Genomic DNA, 20,002 nt, shown 5'->3' with positions numbered 1-20,002 from the left:
CACTGCTTCACTTCCTGTTGCAAGTTTGGAAAGCTGTATGGGATGCCAGCTCTCCACCTCTTTATTTCAGCCCACCCTGGTCCACCTGCCACATAGCTCTCTGTTTTCCCTTACTCAGACAGGTTCAATGTTGAGGAGGTGGTTGACCACTAAACAAGAAGAGGTTTAGAAGAAATGTGGTTCAACACGTGCAGCATTTCTGGGTAGCTTCTAGGTACCCTAGAACCTTCCCCTCTCCTTTCCCCCCCATCTTTCTGTCCAACATCCTTCTCTCTGTTCAAGAAGCATAGCTTTCATGTTTAAGGTCCCTAATGTAGCAAGAAAAAATGATTTTTCTCTAGGTATTTTTTTTTTTCAATCCAGGATAACTGGAATGGTCTTTTCTGCCTGACTCTCAGAAGAGAACCAAGTGAAAGTCTATTTTTAAAGTTTTTGATTATCATTTCTTCTTCTGTCTTTAGAGTACACGTTAGGAATACACGGATAGATGGACCAAATCAAATTTGCAGGATGTGCCAACCCTCTTCCTAATCATTTTTGTGGCAGTCTGCTTTCTTTTTCATATTTTAATAAATATTGGTCCATATGCAAACATCACATTTGTAAAAAGAGTATACGATTTTTCTTAGAGTTTCCCAGAGCTCACATATATGGATATTATCAGTATATAAGTTATCTTTGTTGCCAGAAATAAAGCAGGCATTACTAATACTCATTCTCTTGGTGCTGCTTAACTGGATGCCAATCTGATTGTAAATGAAATGGCATTTTGAAAAGTGGGCTCAAGCTTATGGGAAACCTGGTTTGCCAATTAAAGAATCATAGGCTAAGAATGGTTATGATTCAGTATGTCTCTATAAGTTGCTTTAATCTCCCCCTCAGAGGGTTTTGTTTTAGTTTTGAAGGGTGTTTTTTTGTCTTTTTTTGGGAGGAGGGGTTATTGTTGCTGTTTGTTTTTCCCTTCCTTTCTCCCTCCCTTCTTTTCTGTTTTCCTTCCTTTTTTTTTCCTGAGTGCATTTGCTTTGGCAACCTGCAGTGTCACTAGCAAATAAGAGTGAGGTTTGTCAGAGATTTCAAGAGTGACTTTGAGTAGACTGAGATAGGAAACTTGTAGAAGGCTCTAGGTTTTTTTGTCTTTTTTTTTTTTTAAACTGATTTACTTCCTCCTATGAAAATAAAAAAAAAGGCAGAGGAACTAGAAATCAAATTGCCAATATCCGCTGGATCATCGAAAAAGCAAGAGAGTTCAAGAAAAACATCTATTTCTGCTTTATTGACTATGCCAAAGCCTTAGACTGTATGGATCACAATAAACTGTGGAAAATTCTGAAGGAGATGGGAATACCTGACCACCTGACCTGCCTCTTGAGAAATCTGTATGCAGGTCAGGAAGCAACAGTTAGAACTGGACATGGAACAACAGACTGGTTCCAAATAGGAAAAGGAGTACGTCAAGCCTGTATATTGTCACCCTGCTTATTTAACTTATATGCAGAGTACATCATGAGAAACGCTGGGCTGGATGAAGCACAAGCTGGAATCAAGATTGCCAGGAGAAATATCAATAACCTCAGATATGCAGATGACACCACCCTTATGGCAGAGAGTAAAGAGGAACTAAAAAGCCTCTTGATGAAAGTGAAAAAGGAGAATGAAAAAGTTGGCTTAAAGCTTAACATTCAGAAAACTAAGATCATGGCATCTGGTCCCATCACCTCATGGGAAATAGATGGGGAGACAGTGGAAACAATGTCAGACTTTATTTTTAGGGGCTCCAAAATCACTGCAGATGGTGATTGCAGCCATGAAATTAAAAGACGCTTACTCCTTGGAAGGAAAGTGATGACCAACCTAGATAGCATATTAAAAAGCAGAGACATTACTTTGCCAACAAAGGTCCATCTGGTCAAGGCTATGGTTTTTCCAGTGGTCATGTATGGATGTGAGAGTTGGACTGTGAAGAAAGCTGAGCACCGAAAAATTGATGCTTTTGAACTGTGGTGTTGGAGCAGACTCTTGAGAGTCCCTTGGACAGCAAGGAGATCCAACCAGTCCATCCTAAAGGAGATCTGTCCTGGGTGTTCATTGGAAGGACTGATGCTGAAGCTGAAACTCCAATACTTTGGCCACCTCATGCGAAGAGTTGACTCATTGGAAAAGACCCTGATGCTGGGAGGGATTGGGGGCAAGAGGAGAAGCGGACGACAGAGGGTGAGATGGCTGGATGGTATCACCGACTCGATGGACGTGAGTTTGAGTAAACTCCAGGAGTTGGTGATGGACAGGGAGGCCTGGAGTGCTGCAATTCATGGGGTTGCAAAGAGTCGGACACGACTGAGCGACTGAACTGAACTGAACTGATAAAAATATTACTGTTTCTTAAAAAAAGACACTGGGAAAATTCTGTCTCAGATGCTCATTAAATCTTAAGATACCATTGACTTAAAATCCATCATTATTTTGTGTACAGCACAGAAAAAGTACTTTAAAGAATAGTACTTCAATTTAAACCTTTGACATGCTATCAATCATAATATGTAGCCTCAGTTCAGAGGGTTACAGTTTTAAGAAGGTATTTATCTTAATAAGCACATAAGAAAAAAATTTAGCATTACTACTCATTAGAGAAATGCACATCAAAACCAGAGTTATCACCTCACACCCATTAGCATGGCTACAGTCAAAAAACCCAGAAAGTGATATTGGAGAGGATGTAGACAAATTGGAACTATTGTGCACTGTTGGTGGGAATGAAAAAGTGTAGCCTCATTGAAAACATTATGCAGTCACTCAAGAAATTAAACATAGGATGACCGTGTGATCCAGCAATTTCATTTCTGGATATGTATCCCAAAGAATTGAAAGCAGGAACTTGAAGAGATATGTGTACACACAGGTTCACAGAAACATGATTCATATTAACCAAAAGTTGGAAGCAACTCACATGTCCATGGATAGAGGCATGGATAAACAAAATGTGGTGTATATGTATAGTGGAGTATTATTCAGCCTTAACACGGAAGGAGACTGCATATGCTGCAACACAGATGAACCTGGGGACATTATGCTAAGTGGAATAAGCCAGACACAAAAAGACAAATACTGTATGATTGCACTTCTGTGAGGTACCTAGACATGTCAGAATCCTAGAGACAGAAGTAGAATGGTGGTTGCCTTTGTCTGGGGGATGGTGGCAATGGAGGTATTGTTTAATGGGTGCAGAGTTTCATTTTTGCACAATGAAGAGCATTCTGGAGATTCATGGTGGTGATGTTTGCACAGCCATATGAATGAACTTAATGCCACTGAACTGCACAGTTAAGTTGTTAAAATGGTAAGCTTTATGGTTAAATACATTTTACCACAATTAAAAATTTGCTTTTCATATGTTAGACTTGATGAAATAGGGCATGTTTGCAAACAACTCTCAGTAAGTTCTTTAAGGATAATTTGAAATAGCTTGCCTTTGCTCTGATAATGGAAAGATGGCAGATCAAGAGGGTTTTGAATTTCTGTTGCACATTAAGGGAAACCGTGTTCTTTGTTTTCTCACTCGGGTCCTGTCTCTCTTCTCTCCTCCAGACCTTTGGCATGGCTGAGGAGTACCATCGAGAGTCAATGCTGGTCGAGTGGGAACAAGTGAAGCAGCGGATTCTCCACACCCTGCTGGCATCAGGAGAAGATGCCCTTGACTTTACTCAAGAAAGCGAGGTGAGTTGAGTCCAGAAAATCAACCATTATTAAAAATGTCAGGTCAGAAAATACTTATCTGCTTGACTGCTGGCCAACCTGGCACAGCTGATCCCTGTTTTCCTCTTGAAGCCCTTTCTTCATTGCCTTCTAGACGCCCACATTTGCCTGGATTTCCTCCAGCATGGCTGGCTGCTTCTGCTCAACCTCTTGTTGTGAATTTTCCTCAAACTCCGGTCCCAGGGCTCCGTCCTTGACCTGTTCCTGATTCTTCATTAATCACTGCCCTGTTGATCTCTTCTGGGCTTATGGTATTAAATACCTTCTATGTACTTGAAGACTCAAATTCACATCACTGCCCCAAATCCTCTCAGATTCATTTGTTCTAGTGGCCTTCTTGGCTACTCAGGTGTCTCAGAGCCATCAAGCTTAACATGTTTAGAATTGAGTTGTGGTAGCAACTGCCTCCAACTCCCTCCCAGCTTTTCTCACAGTGTTTATCATCTTTATAAAGGGCAGTTCCAGTTTTTCACTTGCTGAGATCCAACACCTCAGATTCATTTTTATCCTACCCTTCTCTTACCTAGACTCTCAAACATGCTGACAAATCCACTTAACCCTTCTCTCAGAATATACCCAGAGTCCCACCACTTTTTTTTTTAATTGGAGGCTAATTACTTTACAATGTTGTGGAGGTTTTTGCCATGCATTAAGATGAATCAGCCATGGGTATACATATGTGTCCCTCCCCCCCATCCTGAATCCCCCTCCCCAACCACTTCTCACCACCTCTGCTGTTAGCCTTGGGGTCAAGTCAACCAGCATCTCTTGTTCAGATTATTGGACCTATCTCCTAACTGGTTTTTCCATTATCTGTTGCTGTGTAATCAATCACTGCAAACCATAGTAGCTGAAAACAAGCGTTTAGCTTAGCTGAGTGTTTCTGGTTTGGGATGTCCTGGCCCTGGTGGTCAGGATGGTGGCTGAGGCTACACTCCTTGCAGAGCTCAACTCGAAGGGGATCTAGTCCCAGGCTCGCTCATGTGCTTCCTGACAAGCCTCAGGCCCTCTCTGGCTCTTGGCTAGGGGTGTGAGTTCCTTGTTGTGTGGGTCTCTTTCGTACTGCTCACAGCATGGTAGTGTGCCTCTCCTGCGGCAAGAGTGAAGGATCCAAGGAAGAGTTCAAAGGCCCCTGAGACAGAAACTACAGTCTTTCCATGACTTAATCTTGAAAGTTATATTCTGTCACCTCTCTGATCAAAGTAAATTACTAAATTCAGCCTATACTCAAGGAGAGAGGGTTAAACGAGAGCTTGGATCCCAGGACGTGGGGATTATTGGGAGCCATCTTAGAGGTTGTCAACCACACTGGTCTCCCTGCTTCTGCCCTTGTACAGTCTTCTCAATAGCCAGAGTGATGCTATTAAACACAGACTAGATCATGTCACACCTCTTCTCAGGATCCTCCAGTGACACCCGTCTCGTTTGGAGGGAAAGCCAGAGTCTTCGCACTGACTTCCCAATCTTTCTCTGACCTGGTCTTGTTGCTTCTCCCAGCTCACATTATTCTGCTCTCCCCATTGCTCTTGCTGCTCCCGCCTTAGATCATCTGGGCTTCCTGTTGCTTGTGCCTAAAAGGCTCTTTACCTAAATCACTGCATGCCTGTCCTCCTCACTTCCTTCAGATATTACCCAGTGCCATCTTGATGAGGCCTTCCAGGACCTTTACATCTGAAATTCAAACCAAACTCTCCCCATTCAACCCTCCCTATATCCCCTTTTCTTGCTATATTTTTCTTTTTAGCACTTCTTCACTTTAAACCACTTAAAATCACTGTGTGTGTTTTTATGTCTTTATATTGCTTATTGTCTGTTTCTCCCAGAAGAATTTAAGGTCCAGGAAGGTAAGGATTTTTGTTTGCTGTATTTACTCATATCACCAGTGCCTAGATGAGTGCCTGGAACATATTCGATGCTCCAAAAATATTTGGTGAATAAATCATTTGGCCTTAGCTAACTTTGTGCCAACCAGAGTATTAGGGATGTGTGATTTTAGAGTGAGTATGTTAGGGTTTATCTCTTACTTATCCTGGAGATCTTTCCTGAGAGGGATTTTGAGGCTTCAACTTGAGATCAGCAGGAAAGTATGTCTTCCTTGATTAGTGATGTCTGCCCTTGGCCAGTGGGAACTGTGACCATACATTCACCACACCAGTGTTGGGGAGACAATGACTTTAGGGTTCTAATCCTAGCTTCACCACTGACTAGTTCTGATACGACATCCACGTTATTATTTATATATTAAATATTCAAGTTATTTAGCCCTGCAGACGTTTAGTGTCTTCATTAGTAAAATGGGATTACTGGGAAGATTAGTGATAATGTAAAGCCCCTCTCCCGTAATGATTGTCCTTTATTATTGTTTAAAAGTAAGTAATTTCAGGGCACTTCTGTGTTGGTCCAGTAGCTAAGATTTCGCGTTTCAATGCAAGGGGTGCTGATTCAATCCCTGGTCCCAGAGCTGAGATTCCATGTGTTTCAAGGCCAAAAAAGTCATAATATAAAACAAACAATATTGTAGGAAATTCACTAAAAGACTTTAAAAATGGTCTACATTAAAAAAAAAAAACAATCTCAAAAAGTAGTTTCAGGCAATTTGGATGTGCAAGTAAAAAATTATGTCAAAAAATTATTAAAATTTATAAAAATTATAGCATTAGACATTTCAAGTAATATTACCAGTGCTTCCTCCAAAGTTGTTTTGACTAGCTGATGTTCTTTTCTCATAAAAGATTGGGCACCTAAGGCTCAGTGAGACTTGTACTATGCTAGGTGAGACTGGGGACTGTTGACATTTGGACCATCGTTCTGTTGAAGTCTGGGTCAAAGGTGGGTAGCTTGGCAGTGTCATGCCTGCATGATAACGTTACACATCCTGTGTCTACAGATTTGCTCCTGGTTTAAAACCAAATTTTTCTATTAAATTAACCCCCAAATAAATAGATGCTAAAGTCATTTATCTCAGGAAATTACTCATTAAGGACCTTGTTCCACATTTCTTAGACTCAAAGACTTCAGAGAAGAGCCGAGTCTTGGGGAAAAAAAAAAAAGAGCTAATGTAGAAGATCCTTGGGCAGCCTGATGTTTCTCAACTGCTTATGAGTCTAGGCAGAGAAGTAGAACAGCTCATGGTTTTATAAACTTCATTTTTTAAAACTGTGTTAATAGGTTGTGGTCTGTATTGGGATTCGGAAGTAATTATAAGCTGCTAATGAGATATTCTTTCTTGATTGCTCTTGTCTTAAAAATAGACTAGTCTATTTAGTAGACATTTCTTCCTTGACCTCGAGTCCTCCCTCTTGAAAGGGAGGACTCCTTCCTATTGATATTTCTGCTGTTCTCTGTGGTGACACCTATCAGAATGGATAGCTTTGCTGAAAAAGCTGGCAAATAATGCAGGTGGTTCTCTCTTCAGGTTATCCAGGGAATTGCCATTTCTGGAACCCTCATAGGTTTTATTGTTTGTTGCTGTTTTGAACTTTCCCCCTAAAGTATGACATACATAGAGAAAAAAATGCACACATTATAAGTATGTAGCTCAGTGAGTTACCAAAAACGAAACACACCCAGATGAAGAAACCACACTGCCCTCCCCCTAGCATCCCTGCCCCCGTGCTCTTTCATTCACAGCCCCTCACCATGACCACCAGGAAGAACACTGTCTTGACTTCTAATGCCATGGATTAATTTTGCCTGTTTTTAAACTCTGTGTAAATGGAGTCATGCTGTATGTGCTCGTGTGTCTGACTTCTTTTGCTTAACATTCTCTGTATCATTATGTGTAGTTGCAGGCTGTTCATTCTCATGGCCAGATAGTATGACTGCAGTATTTTTCCATTCTGATGTGGATGCACATTTGAATAGTTTACAATTCTTAGCTTTTATAACGAGTGCTAGTGAGAGCATTCTTGTACCTGTCTTTTGGTGAACGCACATTTGCACATCCGTTGGGCACACGTGAGAGTGCAGTTGTGGGCACAAGAGGGTACACATGTGTTCAGCCTTAGCAGATGCCGCCCAGCAGTTTTCCAAAATGGTGTCTCACGGTCCCCTCCCACCAGCACTGTGAGAATTCTTGGTTCCTTATCTTTGCCACACTTAGTATTTTTTGTCTTTTTCAGTTCAACCATTCTGGTGGATGTGTGGAAGAACCATGTGTTTCTCCCATATAATTTTCTTCCAAAAGATGGAAAGGTAGTATTAGCTCCGCTTGGGCAGACACTCTCTCTCTCCTGTCTGTAGGAAACCACAGAGATAGGCTTTGGAATTCAGCAGGCCCGAGTTCCCGGGCCTCTCCTGGGAACCACATTGTTCTCGTCCTCCTTGTAAAAGGCCTCTCTTGAAGAATGGTTGAAAGGAACGTAGAACGTGTGTAAGGCACCTGGCTCAGAGCTGGCATAGAGCACACACTTAGCACATCCCAGCAGTGTTTATGGTGGTAGTTGGTATTTGGTAAGCTACCCAGGTGGGACTAGTGGTAAAGAACCCACCTGCCAGTGCAGGAGACTAAGAGATGTGGGTTCAGTCCCTGGGTTGGGAAGATCCCCTGGAGAAGGGCATGGCAACCCACTCCAGTATTCTTGCCTGGAGAATCCCATGGACAGAGGAGCCTGGTGGGCCATAGTCCATGGGGTTACAAAGAGTCGAACATGACTGAAGCAACTTAGCACACATCCATGCACACATTGTTTATTTTTATTATTTTAAGATGGATCTGTTCCTTTTTAACTGTCCCTTGATTTATGAAGTATTTCTGGGAATGAAAAATATCTCATAAGTAGAGGAAATAATTAAAGTATGACTTGCCATCTAAACCATTCTTTTCCGGGTACTTTATTGTGAAGAATAAGACTGTTGGAATCCGGAGAGTCATTAGCTAGGAAAGAGGCTTCCAGTCATTTGGAGCTGACCTTACATTGAAGGAAAACGTCCAAATTTGGCTAATTTAATATGAAGAGAGGCTTGAGGCTTTTTTTATTTTTTTAAACAAAAAAGAATTAGAAGTTGGTGATTCCTGAAACATTTTACCCTCAAGCCTTCTGATAACAGAAGAGCAGCAACACATTAGTAATATCTGTTCCTGGCAAGTTTTAATAAGGAAAATGATGCTTCAATAGCAAAATTCAATTTGGGAAATTAATTTCCTTAGGATATCATTGAAGAAAAAGATATAATTTTTAAAGGAAGTAGGAATTGAAAGATTGTTAATAATGTTCCAAGTTTTGGTCTCAGTAAAAATGATAGGCTTTAAAGCAAGAAAGAGCCTCCTGGCTAAGAACCCCCATGCCCCAGACCCTCCGTCTGGCCTGTGCGGAAGAACACGCCCAGTCTGTGCTGCTTGCGTGACAGCATGCAGGCTGGGAGCGGCGCTGAGAATCCGTGGTGTATCTCAGCCAACATTTAAAAAACAGTATCTAAAGAAGTAAGTTTTTACCTAGCCTCCGTGTGCCATGGCTGTATTGGTGTTGGACATAGTCAGTGGTTAGTGCTTTATTGTATTATGTGGGAAATGACTCAGCTTCTCAAGCAGGAGCCTTGATAAAGAAGCTGTTGTAGCTTAATCATTACAGATAGTGAACGGTATATGTTGAATGTACTCTCTAATTTTGATAACTGACTTACTACCGTATTTCATCAGCTCCCAGCTACGCATCTTTTTTATATTTTAGCATCTCTGAAATCAAGATACGTCTTAAATCAATGGTATAGTTTAATTGTCAGCATTTTTCTTTCTCATGGTACATAAGCATGATGTCTTATAATAGATGGTTAGATTCGGTGGAATACAGGAAAAATATTGACTTACAAAGTTTGAATTTAAAAACCCCAAACTAGATGATTCCAAACTGTATGTTATGGCTCCCTGGTAGTTTCTGAAAGGGCTGGTTTTGTTTCACATACTGGAATTTAAATAGAATTTCAAGTATGGAAAATGCTCCACTGCTCTTTCAAAAAGAAGTTTAAAGAACCAACTCATTTTAATATCAAGCCATATCACACATGAACACCTTCTTGCACAGCATTCTGATGGTTGAACGTACTTGTAAAAATTCAGCCGCTATCCTCCACCCCAAACCCAACATAACCTCTGACATCCTGTCCTTTCAATTCCCTCTTATGTCTTTATGTGCACAGTTATACATATATGTCCATCCAGTCAACTTATTATCTTTTCCATAGGTGGCAGCATTTTATATAATAGATGCTACAGCTTAGCATTATGTTTTGTTTTTTTTAACTTATTTTGGAGCTTTTTCTTGGTTAGTGTAGGTGCCTGTCATTTTTTAGTGGCTGTAATAAATTCCATTGTATAAATGACCCAAGTGTTCCTCCCATTTTATCCATGAAGAGCTATGCCCCAGAGAAGTTAGATATCATTACCCAAAGTCACACAGTTGGGTTGCATTTAGAACCTGGGTCTTCTGGTCCCCAGTTGGTGTTTTTTCCCTGGTAGTACTGAGCTTCTGTGTACAGAGTTTATAGCCAACTACTGTACGTTAGTTACTTTGGTTCTGTTTTGTTTACGTAAAGCCAAAACCTTCCACTTGAAAGTTAAAAACTTTCTTCCTTCAATAGTATCATCACATTTTCTTTTTACTCTGTACTTATTTTGCTAAAAGTGAGTGCTAGTTACATTCCTTTTTTCCTGTCTAGAATGTTCCCTCCTTGGAAAAAGATTTATCCCTGGATATGTTATGTACAAAAATAGCTGCTTGATAAAAACTTACAGTTACCCCCTGCCACTCCAACCATATCCTCCCAGTTCTGGAATGCTCTCTTAGAAAGGGGCTCTTTTACCATATGACATCCCTTATATGTGAAATCTAAAAAGAAATGATACAAATGAACTCATTTACAAATCAGACTCAGAGTCTTAGAAAACAAACTTATGGTTGCCAGAGGAGGGAGAGTGAAGGGAAGAGATAGGGAGTTTGGGATCAACATGTACACACTGCTTTATTTAGAATGGATAACCAACAAGGACCTACTGTATGGAACTCTCCTCCATGTTATGTGGCAACATGGATGGGAGGGGGGTTTGGGGGAGAATGGATACGTGTATATGTATAGTTGAGTCCCTTCACATGAAACTACCACAGCATTGTTAATCAGCTATACCCCAAAGTTTAAGGTCTGATTTAAAAAGAAAAGAAAATGACTCTCTTGGGAACACCATGTACACTGAGAAAACCCTTCTCGTGCCTGTGCTCCGAGAGACCGCAGTTTCTCCACAGTATCTACGGACTCCTGGTGAACCCTTTGCTGTCCTCCTGGCCCTGCCCTCCCATCTTCCCCGCCTTCCTGGTCTCTTGACTCCGTGCTCCTGGTATCCCCACTGTGATCCAGTCAGGCAGACCTGAAAAGTTGGAAATGTTATCCCCACAGTACACCGGCGTCCACTTTCCCAGCCCTCCAGCAGCCCCTGGCTTCGAGAGTCCTATGAATGTTTGCTGATTCCTCTCCTCAGGCATGTGTGTATCCACATCCTGTTGGTGGTAATTGACTTTGTGTGTGGTGAAATAGAGGCTCCGCCAAGGGCAAATGAAGAAAAGCTATGTTTGAAAACAAGCGTATTAAGCAAAATTCATTTAAATGGAAATTTGCAGGCTGAAAACCAACTACTTTTTAAGTGGATAATTCTTAGAATTAGGTTTCTAGTAGTACCAGAAAATATTTCTCAAGGCTGTTTATGTATATTTAGCTGAAACAATTGTGTCCTTGCAGAAGTATTTTGTGCCATTTCTCCCTTTCATCCCTGTTTATTCCCCCCAGTTAGGTTACTGTAATTAACAACCTTAGTGCTCTGTTTTTTCAAAGACTTGGGGATCATCAGCTTTCAGAGAGTTAGCTCTGTTCCAGAAAGATGGCTGTGTTATAGAACAGTCTTGACTGTCACAGTGTTACTGAGAACACTCAGAAGTAGAAAATGAGCTGGTGGGAGTTCTGTTCATACAAGGAACGCATGCTCATTGTAGAAAAATGAGATGAGAATTTCCAGCCAGCAGAAAGTAAAGTATTGTAGGTTATGCTTCTGTAGTGTCCATATCTATCCGTTGTTCAGCGCTGGGTTTATTCCCATGTTCCTTGTGGTCTATTTTTTATTTAATGTGGCAGCATTAGCGTTCACTGGTCAGATGCTGGACAGTGAGCTCTTTCTACTTGTTCCTACTTACTCCTTGTGAAGTGGGTAGTATTTTCTTCCCATTTAATCTTTTCATCTATAAGGTAACTATCATTGCTGCCCCTGTATCATTGCAACAGCTAAAGAAGCCCAGGCCCCAAAGAAGCAGTGTACTCAGTCAAGATCACGTAGCTCGTGAGCAGTGGAGCCAGGCTTTCTAAGCCACTGCTCACTTGTTCTCCAGTGGCCATCCTTGGACAGTTGCCCCGGGCTACCCTGGCAGGCAGCATGGCCCCAGACTGTGGATGCAGACCATGGCTCTGCTACTTCTTACTGGAGTGTCCTCGGGCAGTTGCTTTCTGTGCCCTTTGGTATCTTTTTCTGTAAAACTGATATAATAAAAGTGTGTGTCTCATAGGGTTGTGGAGTTAATACACAAAAATTAAGACTGCTTGGTGTATAGTAGTTGCTCAGAAAGTGTGACTATTGTCACTGTAACCTGATGGTTTTCAGTCATTTCAGATAGGAATGCCTTCTGCTGTGAATAACTGAAAACTTGAGTTTCTATAGCTTGAAGAGGAATTTATTATTCTCAGCTAACAAGTCTGCAGGTGTGGAAAGAGTGGGGCCTTAATTCACTTGCTCTGTGGTGCCATCAGAGACACGTCTTTGTCTCTGTACACCAACATTTTTTAGCCCAGCCCCTTCAGGCTCACAAGATGATTGCCGCAGCTTTAGGCATGCTGTTTGCATTCTGCTTGGAATGCTGAAAGGCCATGCCAGGCTCTTTTTTCCCCCTCTATCAGGAAAAGCAGAAGCTACACTTTGCCTGAATGTACTGCCAGGCTTGTGCTTCCGTCTCACTGGCTAGATCCAGGGTGGTGCATGGCCATTCCCAGCTGCAGTGGACAGTGGAAAGGGTAGTGTGTAGGGGTTAGCTCATGAGGACCTATTGTCAGATTTTCAGAAAATTTGCTATCTAGTTGATATCACTTGGAATAGCTTGAATTCTGCCAGCATGGGAGTATCTACACTAAAGAAACCAGCAAATGCTACAAATCAAGTCCCCTTCCCCAAGCCAGTTGTTAAACATTTATCAACACACTATTAGATATGTTTAACTCCATATGCCAGAGGGGGAAGTGGCAGTGACTAGAGGTAAGAGGTAGGGATGTGAAATGTTCATTGAGTCAGCCAAGCGGCAGCATTTACTAAGCTTACCATCTGATAGGGAGAGTTTGAGGCCAACATATGGAAAAGTTTCTTAGTCTTTTTTTAGAAAGAGCAAAGTTAACCTTTAGCTAAGTTTCATCCTTGTTGTAAATAAATATGGATCAAAATTAGGTGTGTTCTACTAGGTATTATTTATATTCTTAAAATTTCCAACACACTGTACTGTACTGTAGTGAGATCAAATTCAATATTTTGAACAGTAAACTATTTACAGCTCCTTTAATATCAGTGACTGCAGAAAATCAGAGCTGGGAGGACTTCTTGAGGTTGTCTAGGACAGCCCCTTCTTCAGTTTCTCAGATGAGAAAGGAATGTGCTTGGCCCCAGACCCCAAAACCAGGGAGTGGAGTGGTCGTCCTGGAACCCAGGTATCCAGACAATCCAGCGTTCACTCCAGAAGCTGAGGGTTTATAGCTCGCCTTTCTGCCTCCTGGCCCTCCTTCCTCCCTGTCCTGCCCCAGCGCATGCTCATGCAGGTAACCTTCTGCCAGCCTTCTGCCAGCCTTGGTGGTGCTGGGAGGTTTTGCTGCTATCTTCCATCTGCTCCCCCAAAGCCTACTTTAAAACTGCTTTGTTTTAGATTTTAGAGAATAGAGCATTGATTTTTTTTTTTTTTTTAATGAGAGAAGCTTAAGAATTTGATCTCTGCTACAGTACAGTACGAACTAGTTTGGAAGTTTAAGAATATGCCTGATGTCCCTAATTGGAACATACCTATTTTTGATCCATTTTTGTTTACAGTAGGGAATAAACTTCACTAAAGATTAACTTTAATCTTTCTCTAAAAAGACTAGTAAATCTTTCCATATATTGGTGTCTAACTCTCCCCATCAGATGGTAAGCTCTTTGTGGGCAGCCTCTGTGGGCTGTCTTCCTGTCATCCCTGTGGGGATGGGTGCATTCATGGTGTGCATGTGACAGGCGGACACTTAACAGATGTTTACTGAACGAATGAATAGATAAATAAAGGACTCAACTTAGACTGACTTTGTTTCTTCGGATGCAGAAAGTTCATCAGTAGCTGTTGCCTTAGTGTGGTCTCTAGATAGGAAATGTCTGAACCTCATATTGTGACCCTATAATCTCCATTTCTTCAGCTGTTTAACATGATTGATGGAAAGAGGAGACCCACACACACCACAGCCTCACTGGTGTAAAGACATGGACGAGGAAGATGAGGTGGAGTGGGAGCTTGGGATTGAAACCAAATGTTACAAAGATAGAAACAGTTATTGAGATATCCCTGCACGATATATTCATCAGATGTCCCTGATGAATTGAGATATTCGTCAGCTTCCTGTTGTTGAGTTCACTGGGTCCCATGCCTACTCCCTTATGTGTTCATGATAAGGGAGTCACCTTCTATTGAAACCCCCAAAATCATTGTTTTCACGAAGTCTGACTAGGAAACAGACTTCTCACAGCTCTGTTAAAGACAAATGTTTATGATTTTTTTTTTTCCTTTACATGACTGAATGCTGTTCTGAACATATATTTATCTACAGCCAAGTTACATCAGTGATGCAGGACCCCCTGGTCGAAGCTCTCTAGACAGCATTGAAATGGCCTATGCCCGGCAGGTAAGCATGTTCTCAAGGAAGATCAAATCCAGGAAAATCTTCTGTGAGCCCTCTAGAGAGTTAAAAGGAACACAGACTTCATGTGAAAGACCCTAAAAGCAAGTTGGGTTTTCATTCAGAGGACTTGTTAATATTTTACCATCTAGGTCCCTGGAGAAGTCTATCAAATTGGGTAATAGAATGACTCAGGTTTGATTTAGGGAAATTGAAATCTGCCTCACACACTGACCAAGGCATTTCATTTTGCATTTGGCAACAGTTCATGTACAGTAAAGCTCTGAGTAATTGCACTGCTGAGCAAATGGAGTTCTATATTAACTGATCACCTGGTTGGCAAATGATATTATCAGAAACCCTGCTCCCTGCCTTGTTATAGAAAAAAATTTTCTAAATGTTTTTCTGCCTGGGTAAGCATAGTGTACTCACCATTACTGGATATTTCTGTCCTGGAGAAGCTCACAGTATTTGAGGTGTTGTGGCTCTGGTTGTGTATCGTGACCATGTGATAGTGTAAAGATAGATTGAGACACTCTGTGTTAAAGCATAGGGTGTGAAAACTACACGAAGCTGCCCTTAGGACAGTACATACCTGGAATTGACTTTTTGAGTAAAGCTGTGCCAGCCTTGTGTACTTTATTCTAATTTGCTGCTTTCCTGCACAAAGTATCAAGAAGGAAGACAGTCTTATTTCTTGAATTGCGGGTGGTGGGCTTCCACTCTCTAAATCGTCCTGCACCAGAAGTCACCAAGGAACATGTGTTCGAATGTGACCAACTTCCACAGTGCTATGGGGGGAGAATATGTTGGTGCCAGTGTGGCCCTCCACCCACCCCACGCCAGACTCAGTGGAAGGAAGGAAGTGGGCAATGCTGAGGGCCACAGTGGCACCAGCATATTTTCCCCTCAAAGCACGGTGCCAGTTGTGTCAGGTTGGGACACAAGTCCACCTTCTTTCAACTCCCTCATGTTTTACTGATATTTATTAGATCTCCCACACTCCATCTACATTTTTTTAAATTTCACTTTGATTATATGACTGACTACCATTGTCACAGACATCTCCAGAATTCAGGCCTAATGAAATTACAAGCTTCTGAGGAGAGAAACCATGGATCTTCTGTGTCTGTGAAGACTAAAGCTTTATAAGACTACAGTTTTCCAGCACTCAGGACACCGTAATGTCATGTCTGTTTATGTGGCAGTCCCCTCCAGTGGAGAGAGAACCTTTATATCCCATGCTGAACACAGTCCCCAAGGGAAGGCCCCTCAGAAATGCTCGTTGAGTGAATAAACACCACCTTGTCTTTATAATGCTCCTGGAGGCCACATGCTGCTCTCCCCCATTGAGAGCAGAGGGCAGTAATGTTTGACAGGCTCCTGTTTTGTCTAAAATCACTACCTAGTTCAGTCCTCAGCAGAGCAAGGATTTCAGAATGCAACGAGTAGAACTTACTCATTTTCACCATCACTGTGTTGGTTCTTTAAAAACAAAGTTCAGAGTAATATTGGCCTTTCCATTCTTTGAACATCACATAGTTCCTTTTCCTTGAGAAATTTTACTAAGGAGCCGGGATTCTTGATAAGAGAAATGGGTACTGCAAGTGGGCAGAAGTGCTCTTCTGACACGTGTGGAGGGCTGCAGCCTGACGCACAGTCCTGGGCTGGGGCCATTCAGTCCTTTAGTCAGAAGTGTGACCAGACTCCACTCAGACTCCTAGGAAACAGCAGCTAGAGACCTTCCACTGTCCCGTCTCCCACTTTGGTCCTTGCTCTCCGGGGCCGAGGGTCTGCTGGGCAGAGCGGCGCAGAACCACACGTGGCGCTGCTCCCCCAGGGCCACCCTGCTCCCACTCCCCAGGTTAGGAAGGCTGGGGCAGCAGTTAGCCCTGGTGTGTGTTCATGCCGCTGCCCGAAGCTCGGACACAGGACTGAGCAGCTAGCCAGAGGCCTTGCCTTCCAGGCAGTGTGGACAGTTCAGCCACTGTGAGGAAGGAAAGGTTGGCCGAAGCTTCTGACCACTGGGCAGAAGTTGGTTTCAAAACTGCTTCAAGGGGTTCTGAAAAGGAGAGGTGAAAATGGCATTTGTGCCATTTACTCTGCTCTTCCTTTCAGATTTATATCTATAACGAGAAGATCGTAAACGGACACCTGCAGCCTAACCTCTTGGACCTCTGTGCATCCGTCGCAGAGCTGGATGATAAGGTAGTGCCCAGAGCCGGCCCGGGGAGACATGCGGGGTCGGGTGTGTGATGGGATTAGCAGCTTGCTGATTTGGCAGAAGTGTGCTAAAGAGAAATTCTGTGCCTTGGAAGATGAAGTTAACTGTTCTTCAGAGTTTTATTTTAAGTAACTTTGAGGTTTTTTTTTTTTTTTTATGGTGATGCTATATGTATATAAAAATATATGTATCTTTAATGCATCTTCAAAAGGCCCAGCCAAGCTGTGTTTGCTTTGAAGTCCTGTCAGGTTCCAGCTCCACCCTGTCAGTTTCCCTGCTAAGACAGACAGGGCTCTTTCATGAGATGTGAATTGTAAAGGGGATGTGGTTTTCATACCATGAGCCCCTTGAACTCGACTCAGGTGGGGTCTTTACAAGCATTTTTCATATGCCTCTGGTTTTGTTTCTCTCTGACTCCCCCTCTTCATTCCTGCCCCTCAGTTCTTATCCTTGGCCCAGTTTCTCCCACAGCAGGGAAAAATTTAAAAAAAAGGGGGGGGGGGGGGAGGTGGGGAATGGATAGATTGGTAGGTGGCCAGGAAGAACAGGAAAGGAGAAGGAAGTCTGTAATGGAAGCAAGCACTTGAACACATTTTTCCTTCACAGGGCAGCCAACTTTTTTTTTCCCCCAATAATAAAGTGTAAGATTATAAAACCAATATAAAGAAGAAAGAACTTATCCACTGTCTCACCACCTAGAAAGAGTCCCATTTAGATGGATTTTCTACAGTTTTTTAACTTTTGCAAGAGACAGTGAAAACGGGATTTTCTCTTTTCCTTTGGAAAAAGTGTATACCTGCTTTTTCTCCAATTACTACTGTCTTCCAGAGATTCTTAACTTTATAACATTGCAAAGGGTTCAGGGAACACACTTTTAAGGTGAAGTTTACAACCAGGAGGGTTCTGGGACGTGAGAGTCAGCTGTGTGGTGGTTACACACAGGCAAGCACAACTGTGCCTCTTCTAGGAGGCTGCACTGGGGGTGCCTTTTGAGGGGAATGAGTAGGCAGGAAAATGAGAGGCCATGCCGCTGACAAAATTGGGTAAGAGCAGGGACCCCTGGAGAGGCTCCGGGAGGACAAAACCTGTATTATTTAGGTTAAACTCTTATTTTAAGTCTTAAAAAACTCAAATGACCTTATAAGGGCTGACATGTAACTATTTGAGTTTAAACTCCTAGAGCTCTGCACGATTATAAATGTGTTCACTCTCTCTTAAGGGATAACCCACTGAGATTCAGTGTTCTTGTTACTTTTATGTGGTCTCAATTATGTAGGTGGTTATGTCAGACCTGGAATAGTAATTGATCTGAAAACCAACTCGGGACGGGGGCTGCTCACAGGAAGATGAGAGCCTGGCCACTGGCCAGGCTGAGGCGCATCTTCTGTGCTGGGCTTGAGCCTGAGGGCTGCAGACAGGACGTTACCCTCAGCCCCCTCCACGTCAAAGCACCATGAAGAACCAGGCTGCTTGCCCAGCCCCACAGCATTGCAACATGCAGTGTTGTTTCTGTGCAGAACACCTCCGACATGTGGGCCATGGTGAAACAAATGACGGATGTGTTGTTGGTGCCAGCGACTGACGCCCTGAAGAGCCGCAACAGCGTGGAAGTGCGCATGGAGTTTGTCAGGCAGGCCTTGGGGTACCTGGAGCAGAGGTGAGGCGGCGGCAGCACAGAGGCGGCCTTTAAAATCCCCTGAAGGCAGCCATTCCCCTGTTTGAAGTGGTCCTCAAGCTAAGTGCTCTGGAACTGGTGTGATTTAAACAAGGTTGAGCAAGTCTGAGAGGTGTTGTGCTGTTTTTAGGAGCACTTCTCTACCGGAACTGTCTCTGCACAGATGTAAAACCACGTGAGTGGGAGCCCTGAGCCCTGTTAGGCTTTTCTCTCTGTCTTTCTCCACCCTGCGTCCCTTAGTACAGAGACACGGTTATTAGGGCACAATGCCTTAGGTCAGGATCCTGGGCCCTTCTGGGCCCTCAGCAGGGTTCAGCCATTACTCCTCAGGCTCTTGGTTTTCTCTCAACATTTTAATTTTCCCACCGAGCACTTTACCACCTCCAAACCCTAGGGAGGCCCCTTGAGCCTTTGTTTTCCTTCTGGCTTTGCTTGGTTGATCCTGTGAGTTCCGATCCTTCCCAGTTGCTAGTGCCTCTGATTTGTGCCTGGGTTTTTGCCACCTCCTCGCTAATTGGAGTTGGTCACGGAGGGGTTTGCGACTGTGCCCTTGTGCCTTGACTGTTGTCCCCTAGTCGGTAGGGCCCGTGCCACTCATCCACGCCCTGTGGACACTCCTAGCTCTGAAGTGACCAGCAGGTGTTGTCATGAGTGTGCAGCAGACCCTCTTTATCTCAGAGACAGGGTGCTGGGCCTCTCTCTGTTGGCTGGAGAAGAGAAAGCCAAGCTAAATACACTTGCTCAATTGCAGCTCTTTGCCTCTGCACCCATGCAGCTGCCAGTGGCCTTGTTGTATGGTCACCCTCTGTCAACAAAGTAACCCTTATCATTAGGAAGTCAAGGTAATTCAAGACTTGGTACGACGGAGAGAGAACAAGTTTTATACCAAACACTAAATTAATTATGAATAGCTACACAAGATAACGCCATCAGATGTATTAAACTCACTAGCCTCCATTCTTTTGTTAAGAAAAATCTGAAACTCCAAATGGTCTTTCATTTCTTCTGGCACAGGTGCAAAGAGTTCATAAAGTATTGTGTCAGGCTTTCACTCAATTTTTATAATGTAAGTTTTGTAAGTCTTCAGCCATGAAAAACCTAATATATATTGTGGTGTTTATTTGCTACAAGTTAGCAAAATATGAGTCAAAAAATTTCTCACAGTGTATAAAAAATATTAGGGTGGTTTTTTTTTTAATGGATATAAGTATATGACTGCTTTTTCTTCAGTAAAGCTAATCCTGAGTGTTGGTGCTTGACTTCATCAGAGGTACCAGGTTGCAGTTTGGGGTTTTTTATATGTAAGCCGTCCTATTTCTTTTATTATTCTTTTCATTTAGGTTTTTTAGAATGGTCTTGTTCCATTAATTCCTTTAGCAGCACTTGGAGCTATTTGGGAGTTTCCTGTGCTCAACTATTGTATG

The 20,002-nt window shown here is 42.6% G+C and overlaps 1 protein-coding gene across 3 annotated transcripts in view; it reads left to right on the top strand.

The window, feature by feature from the left end:
- The window catches only part of NUP93 (nucleoporin 93), a 104,702-nt gene that overhangs the window by 69,253 nt on the left and 15,447 nt on the right, over window positions 1–20,002 (top strand). For all 3 annotated transcript variants that reach the window (XM_020903789.2, XM_070451270.1, XM_020903791.2), the window contains 4 exons: window positions 3,583–3,711; window positions 14,611–14,685; window positions 16,798–16,887; window positions 18,421–18,560. In XM_020903789.2, coding sequence (XP_020759448.1) covers window positions 3,583–3,711; window positions 14,611–14,685; window positions 16,798–16,887; window positions 18,421–18,560 — 434 coding nt within the window. The remainder of the gene's footprint in view (window positions 1–3,582; window positions 3,712–14,610; window positions 14,686–16,797; window positions 16,888–18,420; window positions 18,561–20,002) is intronic.

This window comes from Odocoileus virginianus, chromosome 20, assembly GCF_023699985.2.
Source record: "Odocoileus virginianus isolate 20LAN1187 ecotype Illinois chromosome 20, Ovbor_1.2, whole genome shotgun sequence".
Classification (NCBI taxonomy): Eukaryota; Metazoa; Chordata; class Mammalia; order Artiodactyla; family Cervidae; genus Odocoileus; species Odocoileus virginianus.
The sequence above is the reverse complement of the archived record's forward strand: the minus strand, read 5'-3'. Positions and strand labels throughout refer to the sequence as shown.